Source organism: Solea senegalensis, linkage group LG8, assembly GCF_019176455.1.
Source record: "Solea senegalensis isolate Sse05_10M linkage group LG8, IFAPA_SoseM_1, whole genome shotgun sequence".
NCBI classification, from domain to species: Eukaryota; Metazoa; Chordata; class Actinopteri; order Pleuronectiformes; family Soleidae; genus Solea; species Solea senegalensis.
Genome location: NC_058028.1, coordinates 11,403,781 through 11,417,927, shown reverse-complemented (window position 1 = coordinate 11,417,927; position 14,147 = coordinate 11,403,781). Strand labels below are relative to the sequence as shown.

The 14,147-nt window shown below is 39.9% G+C and overlaps 1 protein-coding gene across 1 annotated transcript; it reads left to right on the top strand.

Annotated features, from left to right (window-relative positions):
* The first annotated feature begins 9,281 nt into the window (after positions 1 to 9,281).
* LOC122773738 (mRNA decay activator protein ZFP36L1) lies at positions 9,282 to 13,277 on the top strand. Its single transcript, XM_044032627.1, has 2 exons — positions 9,282 to 9,763; positions 10,339 to 13,277. The coding sequence occupies exons 1-2, from the start codon at positions 9,710 to 9,712 to the stop codon at positions 11,533 to 11,535; spliced, it is 1,251 nt and encodes a 416-aa protein (XP_043888562.1). The 5' UTR covers positions 9,282 to 9,709; the 3' UTR covers positions 11,536 to 13,277.
* The last annotated feature ends 870 nt before the right edge of the window (positions 13,278 to 14,147 follow it).

The following is a 14,147-nucleotide window of genomic DNA, read 5'->3' as shown; positions in this document are numbered from 1 at the left end:
CTTCAACAATGTGTTCATTTCTCAAGTGCAGTCCCCATTAATCTTTATAAGTTTTCACTATAATCAGTCGTTTAAAACTGTTGAGCTCCTATCAGGCCTGGAAATATTTCCTGGCACCTTAGAACCGATGCCATAAATCACCAGTTTAAATGCAGATAGAGTCGCTGTGGTCCCATTTGCTTTGGCACAAATGCAGAATGTTTTTATTCCCTGGGCACAAATAAAGGAAAACATTCACTGTCTTCCAGCACAAAATGAAAATCATAGATCAGCAAGTTATGAGAGAACTGTCAGCACATACAGCATGTTTCTGCAGCTTCAGTTTGGAGCCAGCTCCTTCCTCATCTGTTGGGTCATGATCACTGGATGATGAAGTTAACAGCAAAGATATCATGAGTAGTATAGTTGAGGTTGAAGTTTGGGAATAAAGGAGGTTGTGCTTAACTCCCTGCTAAATGACATGTAATGTAATGTAATGTAATGTAATGTAATGTAAAAGTTTCAGCATTAGCATGTCTGCTGTAAACACAATCATACATTTGATGAGTTACATACAATTTTTTGAACCTTTTCAAAATGGTAATTGGTAATGCAATATGAAGCTGTGCATCAACTGTAGTTTTCCTGCTAACATTTCACAATAAAAGTCGAAGAAAAAGTCTAATGCGTTCAGTGAAACAGGTTTTAAAAAAATTGTTTTTAGACAAAAATATATATTGAAATTCTGGAAAAGATCATTTTCACTCTTTACTGTGCAATGAATTGGACCAAATGTATCATGTGGAGAAAATAAGCGAGACCTCTTTTCTCAAGAAGAGCAATGTGTCACATGGGCAGTGTAGTGTTGATGCTTTAATCTAGTAATATAATAACATGGTGTTGCCGAAATAAAAAGCGAGGTGTTGTGCGATGCCATCGGCCAAGGCCTAACAAATAGCTGAAAGGTTTTTGTTCTGAGCTTTGTCTTGAAAGCAATAGGCTCTAACACTGAACAAGAAATAATCCTAACATAGTTTTATTTATAAAAACACAGTGTCAAGTCGATGACAAATATAAATTCAAAGATATTGTCTGAATGCAGCCTAAACCAGAGTACTGAGACCTGTAGCTGCTGCGTCCCATTCATTTTGCCTTCAAATAAAGCCCGGGGTAATGTAAAATAAGAGTGCATTATTCAAATCAGTTTAAAATATGAAGAACTTAGAAATTGCTGTCAAACATTGAAGTACAGTATTATATATTTAAAGCTTCAGCTATTGGGACTGTGTTAGTTAGACTTCCACTGCAGCACTATTGGCCGCTTAGAATGGACGTAGCATTGGGCAAGTCCACAAAAGTGAGAGCATGATATGTTAGCTCACAATCCAACTACACTGATTGGTCTGGTTTGTTTTATTAGTGCTATACTAGTTACAAATAGATCAAAAACAGAGGTATGTGAAAAGTTAAAAAGTGACTTCACCTCCAGTTTAAAAAACAAGAAATTGTCACATTTTCACATTTAATTCGATATCAACCCCAAAAGAAGGATACCTCACCTATCTCAACTGCAGACATATTTTCAGAGGATATGTTTGAATGCAGCTTCATTGATCAGAAGGCACTTCAACACTCAAAACAGTCAGTGGAGGAAACAAGGTAGTGGACAACTGAGAAATAAAGTGTGTATGGAAGGAAGAGATCAACCAACTAAATAATGGAGGCAGGAAAAGGGCAGCAAAACATCACCTCAGCAAACAAGCACAGCAGGTTCAACAAAAGACTGTGGCTTTGCAAACAAGCTCCTTGACGACCACTCAGATCCTCCTAGAAATGGAAATGACCTAAATTAGTCAATAACCATGACAGTGGGTCAGCAGGGAGGAGATAAGAATGAATATTAAAAGCATGGGTTGTATGTAATTAGGATATAGACAACTCAACTGCCTTGTGAAGGATGACAACGTAACAGTACACGGGTGTAGGAGGATGCAAATATGGCAATTAAAGATTACCTTTGAAAAACACACAAGCAACACTTTCTGGTTTTGTCAAAGCCATTCATTTTGAACAGATGTAAGTACAAGTGCAGATGCAGTGATAAGGCGGTCAAGGTCAACTTCAACACAGCCTTTTAGCATCGAGTATGGACCACCAACTCAACAGCATCATACATTTCAGGGCTGTCCACACAAAAGCATGTGTTGGGGAATCCTCCAGTTTGTATCGCATCAGCGTTTTATCCACACGGAAAGCAGCATTTTGGGAGATTGTTTTTGGAGATGAGTCCAAGAGTGTCTCAAAAATCCACTCTTTTCATATAGACAGCCATTACCCTACTTTGGTAGACCTCAGTCTTGTGCTGGCGTTCACTGTCCCTATCTTTGTTGTCGTCGTCGTTGTCGTTGTCCTCATCCTCATCCTTGTGTTTGGAGATTCTTTGGTCTGTTCGTTTTATGATAATTTCTGTTTTCTTTCCTTTATTTCCTCCCTTATTCCTGGCTTTGTTCATTCTGTCTTGTTTCTGTGATTGTATACATTGTGTACTCGTTTGAATAAAGTTTGCATGCTCAACGTCTTCCTCTCTGTTTTTAGGATAAGTACACAGTTACTTTTCCTTAGAGCAACTGTTAGGATTCATGTTAGAAAGGAATAACACAGTTCTTTTGTGCCATAAATTAATATGCTGTTTTTTGAGTAAAAGCAAAGAGAACAGCATAGTTAAAATGAGACATAATTGATTGATATACATTTTTCTATCACTATTACATTGTGCAATCTGTTAATCATATTTAATTATTTTTCAGCAGAAATGCCACTGCATACAGTTACAACTCAAAAAGAAAGTAACTCACAACACTGACTGCAGTGCAGCCATGTGAGCATCATGATGAGTTGTGTCCTTGATTAAGCCACAGAGGACAGTTGGATCGGACCCTGTGTGCTGGTATTGTCCACACTGCTCCACTCTGCTGTATATGGGAGCATATGGAGAAGCTGCTGGACAATGGAGTTCTTGTCATGCTGGCCTCAACAAAGAGGCCAAGACAGGCTCAGACAGGAGGTCGACGAGCATGCTGGGAGGGGGGGTGTGTGTCTGTGTGTGTTTTTGTGTGTGAGAGAAAGAGAGAGATTTGGTGTTTATGAGATGCAGAATAGAAGCAGAAAGAAGCCTACAGTGTGTAACATGGCCATTACATGTTCTGTGCTTTTCTTCCAATTTTCTTTCCAGGTTTGTTTTTGAGAGGAAACAGTCAAGGAAACTTGAAGAATGTCATGCTTCTGTCTGTCAAAGTGACATATTCACTGAAAGACATTACTTACCATGTTTACCTCTACAGTACTGTCAAAACACTATACGCTGTCGAACTGTTTACCGGCCCATGTGAACTTGCCTCACCCTTGTCTCCACCCAAGCCACTGCTAACTGACACATTACCCAGCCAACTTAATATAAAACACTATGATCACAACTCTTTATCAGCAGTTATTATATTATAGTTGATGAGTTTATACATCATTGCAGGTTTGGCTCAACTGAAGAGTTTTAGTATATTATAATGTTGTTTCCAACTGTTGTCCAAAAAGACAAAAACATTTTCAGTTTTAGTTAAATCTGTCCCCTAGTCTTTACCTTGTGTCCACCAACAGCCACAAACATCTGGCTTCAGTGTCATCGTTATTGCTGAATCAAATAACTCTGAATACATTTACCAACTCCAATGTTAACAATCTCCAGGGATAGAAACACGACAACCAGGTGGAATCAGCAGGGACATATTCCGGAGACAGGCCGTATGTGAGAACATAAAGGAGGAACCTCTGTCAGTTCCCAAGATAAATGTATGTATAATGTTTAAATGACAGGATAGACTCTGGGTAATCCACAACTAGACTTCCTGCATGCAGGCTCCACCCCCTCACCAGAGATTTAACCTGCTGTCATAAACACATCCAACCTAGAAATTCTCCCTCTGCATTTGTCACTTATGAAAGGCAAATTCCGGAAACCACTACAGATCATGACCAGTGTGATGACAAGACTTTTGCTTATTCATTGGCATAATATCCTCATTTAAACATTGCTCAGTCAAAGTTCAGTTTGATGAGATTGGGGTAAAAGATATTTTAAAAAGTAACTACCATAACATATTCTTTTGCCTACATGATACTTTCCACTGTCCTGACTGATCCCGTTCTTGAGTTTATTCATGATAGTGAACATTACAACTGATTATGGTAGACCTGTGAACATGTTTCAATGAAACAAATCTGGTGTCAGAAGGCTTTTTATTTGACAAAACATTATAACAATTGTTATATATGTATGTATTTTAGGAAATAAAGTGTTTAAGTAGATTATGGATCACACCTTGTATTTTCATCTGTACAAATGCATGCGTTTCTACATGTTCATGTCGTAGGTGGTTGAACCACAGAACTACACAACAATAACCCCCACACACACACACACACACACACACACACACACACACCACAGGCAGTTATTATGGTTATGTAAGAACAGATGCAGTTGTTGTGTCACTCAGAAGGCAAGACCGCAGTGAGAGTGAGAGAGGGAGAATAACTGATAAGGAAATTTAATTTATTTGATCAGTGATAAAATACTATTACTGTGACAGGAGGGTTCAAAGAAAGAAAGAAAGAGTGTTACTGGTCTGGTAACTAAAAAAAACTCATACCACCATTTGGTATTATGATAAGATACTTTTAACAGTTTATTTTGCCACAAACAGCAAAACGCTACTGCTACAGTTACACTAAAGTCACATGTTCCTTCGCACAAGCTAATGAAATGTTTTTTTTCTCAATCTGTTCCTCTTTCTACTTTGGTCTTCAAACAAAAAAACAGTCAAAGTGTCTCTGTTATCGTTTGATCATCCTGGATGTCCTGTACTGCTTATGTCAGGATGTCAATCGACCCACATGAGCACAAGAAGTTTGACTTATTCAGCATGACAACATGACCTGGTTGGCTACTTAGACATTTGAAATCCTCAAGACCATCCAACCCCAACATCTATAGTATCAGCGCATTTCATTTGGAACCTCACCGGAGCAGGTTCTCAAAAAAAGTACCAGGTTCTATCGCTAATGGAAAAGGAAAAAAAGTGCCGGGCCAAGGCGAGTCGTGTGGTGTCTGGACCATGTAGTGATCTACCTACCAGTACACACCTTGCCTGTGCTCTTAATAGTACATGACCAGAGTCTTCAAAGCAGCTGCAGGGTCAGATACTGCTGGAGCAGAGATTGAAGCCACAGAAATGATTTACAGAAAAATTACAGAGAAAGTTCAAAGCAAGATTCATAAATGGAAGTGTAAAACAAACAACTCTCTGTACTGTGCCTTCATTTAGTTTGCATGCCTTCTGGAGGTTTATGCATACATAGTTACCAGATTAAAACATTACTAACACCACCAACATTTTTTTTACAAGATATCATGTTCCAGAACACATGTAAATAACTTTATTAAAAAACTCAATTGTTACCAAAAAAAAACATGACCAAAAACAACATGTAAAACATTGCTAATTTAACAAAAAAAAAGCACATTACAAGAACTTAATAACTTTGCAGAAACATGTTATTTTTGTAACAAAAAACACATTGATGATGATTTTTATGTTAAAAAACAAAGTGATAAAAAACATATCACTAATGTTACCAAAAACATGACTTGTAGTGTTTGAGGGCTGGTGGGAGGAGGTGGAATGTATCGGTTACATTTCTGTGTTCCAGTGTAGCCTGCTATTACTAGCTTTTCCACACTTAATGACCCAAACTTTAAGAACTACAAGAGAAACAACAAATAAAATGAAGTTACATTATAGTGAAGTAAAGGTCAGAGCAATAACATGTACAAACTCTTGTTCTTTGCCCCACAGGAATTGTAATTATTTGACTGGTCCCCTGTGACTGTTTGCACCCTCATCATTTTCATCCCGACTACAAAGGCCCCATTCAGACCTGATATTAATGTCCATCCTGAGTGACCCAATCGCATTCGGTGTCTCAGTGAAGGCAGTCTGTAATCTGTCCTGATGACGGATCGTATGCATGCATGCTCAGGAATGTGGCCACAGTGGTCCCCAAACCACTTCCGAATGTGGTTTTTGTGATTGGATCTGAGGAGGCATTTGTGATGATTGGGAGTGTGCAGACCTGTACAGTCTTCCACATGGGTGGATATCAACACCAGGTCAATGTGAAAGCCTCCTTTTTGGGTCAGACAAGTGAACACACACTTACTTCATCTAATTTGTTCTCTCTCACACAGTCTGACACAGTATTGTGTGTTGTTTCACTCTGTTTACCTTGCAAATCAGGCACTGATTACACTGATACTTACAGAGATGTAATGCACAACACAAACACATCCACAGCAATGTTTTGAATGTTTCCACTGGGGAAAATGTGTCAGATGGCACAATACACAACCACAGGTTCAAACAGCATAGAATCACTGAGTTTCACTCTGAGAACTAAAACCTGATTTCAACCCTATTTCTAATAAACAAGCTCAGTCAGTTCAGTTGTTGATTGCGACTGGTTACATTTATGTACAGTTACCATATATGCACAATAGCTGAACACTATGTATGGGACAAAATGTTTGTTTGTTTTTTTAAAAAAAAACACTAAATTATTATAGTGATAAAGATAGTTAAAGTGTGGTTCGATCAGACACCCACACGCAGTCACACACCCTGCGCCAAGAACCAGCATTAGACATGGAGAAAAGTAAGGCTCCTAGTGGAGATACAACACATACAGAAGTAACAGATTTTAGCCACTTAAAAGTGCTTACATAATGAAATTTAAATCAGATTTAAGCTTTTCCTAACAAGAAACTGAAGCTTGTGTCTCGTTGTTAACTGCTCACTCCCTGCACCAAAGTTTGTAAAGAAAATCTGCACTTTTACATCATGGCACACAAGAGGTGTTGATCCAGTGCCGAATTCATCAATAAGTTAATAGTTGAGTTTGTTTGTTTACATTAAATGAAATGTCACAAACTTCCAGTGTGAGGAGGCAGTGGACCCGCTGCTCTAGTGTCCTTGAAAGCTAAAACTGAGCTATCGTTTTAACAGCAATGCAGTGGGATTTCTGCATAAAAAGTGCTTCAGCCTCGCAAAGGTTAGCAGCAATCTTGCAACTTGGTGATAAATCCCATGATGGCCCATTAAAACCTATAGACCTCTTCGCTTTGTTGGGATGTTTTGCTTTGTTGTGTATTTGTGGGTAATTGGTGCTTTTCCACTCTGCAAACTTTGAACTATCTCTCCAGACCTGCATTTGCATTTAAACACAACGACACGTTTTGCAACAACGCCGTGACGATGATGAGAACATCCCTGCTGAAGGTGTGGCAGGGTCATCTCTGTCCCACATGTCTTCTCTTATGTCATGATTGTCGTCATTGTTCATAGTGTCCCTGTGAATATAAATGACAAAGATATAGATGTGTGAACGTTTGACTCATTCAGGATCTTCAAATGAAGATAGATAAAGTGTCAGCAAAGACTTGTATTGTTTTATGTATCTCATTGTAGTTCAGCATGTCCAGAGTCTGCATTGTTTCAATTTCACCCAGTGACATCATTCATGCCTCAGAGGCATCTCACATACATGTTCACCCTAAGCTCCAGTCACAAAACTGGGTGTGGTTGTCAGTCTGACACATTAAGTCTCCGTTTACACCCGTGGGCATTTTGGAGTTTCCATTAGACATGACTTTGGATGCTGGGAGGAAACCAGAGCAGACAACTGACACGAGGAGGATGAACAAACACCATAGAGGGAGACACAACTGACACCCTGTTGTTATAACTTTTGATTTGATTTGACTACAAGTTTAACTGCTTTGGAAGTTAGAAACATCAAATCTAAATCTGTGTCTTGCAAAAAAGAATTCATCCTTTTTTGTGCAGTGTATGATGAAACATAATGTCACAAAGTAATTGTTAAAAATGTCATGTTTTCAGACATGAAAACAGTCCAGAGAAGTAGGTCTGCTCAGGCAGGACACTCACTCCATAGGGTATTGTGAATTACACAGAGCCTCTGTTGCTGTCTCTTCTGACATGGGTTCACACATTATCCAGAGATTTGGCTAGAAATCTGAGAGGAGAAGCTCCATAGAATGTGTGGAGCCTTTTTCTTCATTCTTACATACAATACAGCCCCTTTAGACAACATGTGTAACATGCAACATACTTTGATACACGTCTTAATGCAACTATTAAATGTTATCACCCCAGCCAGGAGGTTGTGCTTTTATTACTCTTCCTCAAGATGATCAATTTTGAATTGGTGAAGCACAGAACCTTTAAATTATAAAACAGATCCAGATTAAGAGGGTTTTTTTACTTCCAATTACATGGCAAAGCAAATGTTTTTTCACATTCTTTGTCAATGGGAGTTGTCACAGGTACATGCCCACATACATTCATACTGCTGCAGTCTGTGTCAGTCTGGTGTTCCAGTTGTGCACACGTACCTGATACAAGATTCCATTACAATATATTCCCCTATACCTGGAGTAACAGCCATAATGAGACTAGGAATTGATCTTAAAATAGTAAAATGCTGTTCAAGAAGCTGTCTTGGGTGTAAAAGTAGAAAACCTTGATTGTAACTAAGATTTTTTTTTAATTGCTCATGTTAACACTTAACACAAATGTAGCTTCTAATGTCAATGTATACACAGTTAAAACAATTAGTACTATAGTTATCAGTCTGAACATGCAAAGAACGTTTGAGCACATTACTATTATTAACATGTTCATGTTAAAATATACTTTTATACTTTGCCATTGTAACACACTGTCTGACAAGGTGAGGAGATGCAGCTCTTTTGGCACAAAAACAGCTTAAAAACTCTTTGATGCAGTGCATCAAATGGTAACATTTATATTTTTGTCTGTACATTGTCCTTTTTTAAATAAACAAAATAAATCAAAATACATAGGTAAATTGAATTAATGGCTATGAATGAGTTTGGTATTTGCAACACTCGTCATTATCTCCTTAGCTGTATCGATCCTAAACAAAGTGAGGGGACGGCCTGTTGAAAGGAGAAGAATGCAACTTTAAGGATTTGGTAATGAATGGGTAGAAAAGTAGCTTCATTCAGCTCCCCCCTTTTCTTTCTGTACCCACCCTGCCCCCCAGCACACCATTACAATGCAGGACACCTCCCCCTTTAGCTCAAAGCACGCATACAGAGACATTAACACACACTCCATGCCCTGCCCCCTGGAGAACACAGGAAGGGGTGGGTGCATGGGTGGGTTTCCCAACTATTTAAGCAGATTCCAACAGATGGCCCAGAAACTTTCCTCCAGGAGCCACTTTGCTTCTTCCGCCAATTATCTACCGCCTTCACAACAGACCTGACTTCTTCACTCGTCACCCCTTTATTCCGTCCTTCCTTCCTTCCCTCCCCAAAGACATTTCTTTCAACTCCTGGAACAAGCAGCTTCTCCGTCTTTCACCATCTAAAACTACCTTCATAGAGCCTAACTGAAATCTCTGAGGGTTTCCCAGTCCCCCGTCTACTGCCTCAGCTGCTCCACAGACAGACTGTTGTCCATCTCCCTTCCTTCTCTTTGGACGCAGAAACTTTTTCTTCTTCATCTCTAGCCTTGTTCTGCTACTGTGGGACAACCATCTTTGACACTCTGTGAGGGTGGTGGAGCGAAATATGCCCTCCGACTTTCTGTCACCTTTCCTGGAACTGGATGAGGAGTTCTGCAAGGTAAGAGAAATGAATTGTGTTTTAAAACGATTGGATGTGTCTATCAACTTGTAATAGTTTAGGGATATGTTTCATTGTTAGTATGAAATGTATTTCATTGTTACAGACTCAAAAGTGTGAAAAATGTTGAAAATCTTCAGAAAATAATTGAAAAACCTAGTATTTCTATATAATGTAAAACACATCATGTAATATTCACATAATATAAAAAATGCAAAATATTTTTCTTAATTCTGGGGGGATTTTGGTTATTTCTTTAATTGCGTTTGAAATGACAAAGGTTGAATGGCTGAAACAACAACCAGTCAAAGAATTTGACTTTTTACTTTGTGCATGCTTTGGCTACTTCACAACTAATTTGCAAAAACTCAAATCAGTTTTCCCAAACTTATTTAAAAATGTTTTATATTTTAACTTGTGTATTAATTCAAATAATAAAACATAGTATTGATTGCATGTTTTAGTTTCTTCAGTATTTAGTCCCAGCTTTAATAATCTACTTTCAGCTTAACTTGTCTTTCCCCAAGAATGCACAAAGCTCACTTTTATGCCTCTTTTTTCCTTTTGTGTGACAGAATTTCCGTGGCCTGGAGGCAACAGATGGCTCGTCTGCCTGTTTGCAGCAGCAGCACAGCCAAAGGGTCCTGGGATTCCAGCGCCGCCACTCTCTCTGCCCTGTGACCCTCCCCAACTCCAAGTTCAACAACAGTTGTTCTGAGGTGAGCGACACGGCCTGCTGGGGTCTCAGTATGGCTTCCAAGCAACAGTGGAGCGGGGAGGGTCAGCTTCCTTCTTCTGTACTCAGCCATATCCCCTTCAGAGTTGACCGCTCTGTCAGCATGATTGAGGGCAACGGAAGCAGAGAGGACAAAATTGCCAGCATGTCCCCAACAATGTTGCTCCCTCCGCCAGGCCTCTGTCTCAGCAACACCTCAATCTCCTCCACCACCTCCTCTGCTTCCCGACTGCCGGCCCCTTCACCTCACATCTCTACCCGCTACAAGACCGAACTCTGCCGCACCTTTGAAGAAAGTGGGACCTGCAAGTATGGTGCCAAGTGCCAGTTTGCACATGGCATGGATGAGCTGCGTGGCCTTAACAGGCACCCCAAGTACAAGACCGAGCCATGCCGCACTTTCCACACGATAGGCTTCTGTCCATATGGCGCCCGCTGCCACTTTATCCACAACGCTGATGAGCTCATTGCTGGCAGCACTTCTGTACTGCCACAGAAACAGAAGCCAAGGCCTCCACTGTTGCGTCACAGCGTCAGCTTTGCAGGCTTCTCCTCTTCACAGATTTTCCAGCCAGTTGAGGACTCAAAGCCTTCATCTTTCCTCTTCACCCGGGCCTCCTCTGTATCTCCTCCTCCATCCTCCACAGGGAGCCCAGAGCTCCTCTCACCTCTGTTTCCTGAGCCAGCATCACTGAAGAATTGTCCCTACCTGTTTTCTGGCATTTCTGACCTGGCAGGTGACAACGGGGACTCAGCCCTGCGCTTCTATGCCGTGAACGACTCCAACAGCAACAGGTGTCCCAACTCAAACTTCACCTCCATAAAGCCAAACCCTTCATATCACCTCCCCCAGCAGCAGCCAACCTCCATGAACAGCCTCTGTGGCCTTCAGCGCTGCTCCTCGGCGGACTCCCTATCTGAAGAGGGCTACACCTCCTCCTGCTCCCTCAGCTCTTCCTCCAGTGGCACAGAGTCGCCAAGCTTTGAGGGCCGACGTCTGCCCATCTTCAGCCGCATGTCTATCTCAGACGAGTAAGGAAGGGATTTACTGTAGGGCTGAATTGAATCAGGGACAGATGGTCTAACTGTTTTAACTCTTAGTGACCAGGATCTGATGCTGTGTCCACTGTCAAAACTAGACATTTTAAGAGTCCGGACACAAGTCACAAAAGATTAAAACATTAGTTTTTCTGTTTTTCCCCAAATGCAGCCAGGTAAACGTACCTAACTATATGTGCATATTGCATTTCTCATCCAAGCAGTTGTAGCGCTGCTCAGTGTTCGTCCAGTTTTAGCTGACTTCTCTTTTTGTTTTGTGCTTTATTGTTTTTTATAAGGTTATTTTTTTCTGCCATTGTTACTGCTGTATACTGTTGTATACCCATTTTTAGAGAATGCTTGGAGGGTATTTCACTCAGCCCGGCGTTTGTCTTTACGTTGTTCCTGCATGGTGGGAGGTTCTGTGTGAGAATTTCCTATACCCTGATTGGAGAAAGACTGTTTGACCAGTTAACATGGTGGATCCCTTCACCAGTGTCTCCAATGATGTGGAACAACTACTGTATGCTGTCACTGATTGATTGGTTCCATGGCTGCCAGCCATTATAACCACTAAATTGCCTTGGCAGCAAAAATGAACAAGTGTAGGCAACATACTCACACTCTAGTTACCAAAGTTGATGTTAGAGTTGCCCTAACCTCTTAGTACTGCTAACACCTAACCTATCCTTTAGCCATGACAGTTAATACAGTGCTAGGAGTATTGTTGCTTAACTCTTTTTTTAGTCTTATTTATTGCTTTTTGTATGATTTGCTATTTGTCATTGTGTGTTTTAATAATGCCGGAGAAATTATGCTTTACTTTATGCATCCATGTTATCTGCTTGGTTTACACTATCCAGTAGCTTTAAGAAGGCTTGCGGAGAGGAGAGGAGAGGAGAGTAGAAGAGGGTGGAAGACATTTTGGCATTCTATATGTATGTTGCCTTATTGGCTAAAAGGCCTGGCAGAAATCAAGACTTGCTGGGTTTTCACATCACAAGCAGCTCCCTTGCATATGAAACCTTGGGAAACATTATCAATCATTATCAATGAGCATTATTTCCTGCTGTTGGTGTGAGAACACAGTAAGTCTACTCTCCTCTCCACTGAGCTTCACACATCTGACTGTAATAACCTTATAATGTTGCTGTTATCTAAACGCGACAGCACAACAGGTGGTGAGGGACAGTTTCACCGCACATGTTAAGATGCTACACAACCAGAAAAAGGGTGTTAATGTTTCATTTTCCTTGTGTGATTAATCCAAGTGTCCATCAGGACATCTGTGTTACTGCTTCTTCTCGTGTGATGTAAACGTGCAGGAAAAATGTGACCCTTTATTGTAGTTGATCTGTATCTGTCAGATATGACAATATGGTTGTAGGTCAACACTAGCTAGCTAGAAAACCCTGTGTGGTGAAATCCAGTGAGTTTTAAATGAAAATCAGGCAAAAAAGTGTATTGTTTGTTTTTGCTCAACTTGCCCAGAGACGCTTCTTGTTGTTGCAGCTTGATTTGACGACGAGATTTTCTTTGGAACTTTTGTTAAATTAAAGTCTTATTTATTTTTTGTTTTTCAAAGCGAGACCTATATTGTGTTGTTTGATTTTGTGGTTATTGTTTGACATAATTTAAGTGCATTTATTGTTTACATTCCATGGGTTATGTTGATATGTTAGCTCTTTATCTAATATATTTGTCCACCTGTATTTCAAAATAAAAGCCTCTGAAACTTAAGCTCAGCTGCCTCATATCTGAATGTACTCTGTCACACTCAGAACCTTACTTAGGGTTTAAGATATTTACCTATTAATTTAATTCAATTCGCTAAATATCATGCAAACACAGTCACATAAAGGTTGTAATCCACTGCAGCAATTTAAGACTTTTCCTCCAGATAAGCAACTGTGATTGACATTAACAATCCACCTCTGCCTCGTCCTCACAACACACTGTCCATGGTTGGTTTTTTTACCTTTACAGTAATGCCTGTAAAGTTAGCATAAACACAGACATCAAGCAAACACCAAAGGAAAAACATGTTTAAATAACTGACACATAATCATACAATACAACAAATGACAGTAGAAAAAGACTGGGATAAGGAAGGAGATGGATGGTTACTAAGTCAATGCCTTAAATGCTCATTTGAAGCAAAATGAACATCTTAAGGCTGCTGAAGGTTCCAGGAGACTGTTGCACTAATACTTACTGAAAGTAGTCTTTCTAAAAATCAATCTAAGCTTGAGATATCTGGAGACCTTGTTGGTCAGAATTCCTATGCATCAGCAATGTAATATATAATAGTAACTTTCCAATCATGCCTTTAAATATATCAGCCTCTGTCAGATAGGGCCAACCAACCAAATCACCCTGATTAAGTTACAACCTGAGTCTGTAAAACACTTGTATATATTTCACAAAGATAGTGTCAAATGAATTCATGCACATAAGTAATGGGAAAGTGCCATTTAAGTGCTTTTTACAAGCGGGGTGTTTTATTTCTACATGTGTTTTTCATTTTTGATGGCTGCACGATCTTTAGTGCCAAATGTCTTGGCAATATGACTTACTGTGGTTTTGGCTTTCTCTGTTGCCTCAGTTTAA

Coding starts and splice junctions, on each gene's coding strand:
- LOC122773738 (XM_044032627.1), top strand. CDS start 9,710: ATGCCCTCCGACTTTCTGTCACCTTTCCTGGAACTGGATGAGGAGTTC. Junction 9,764..10,338: donor TGGATGAGGAGTTCTGCAAG/GTAAGAGAAATG, acceptor TTTGTGTGACAG/AATTTCCGTGGCCTGGAGGC.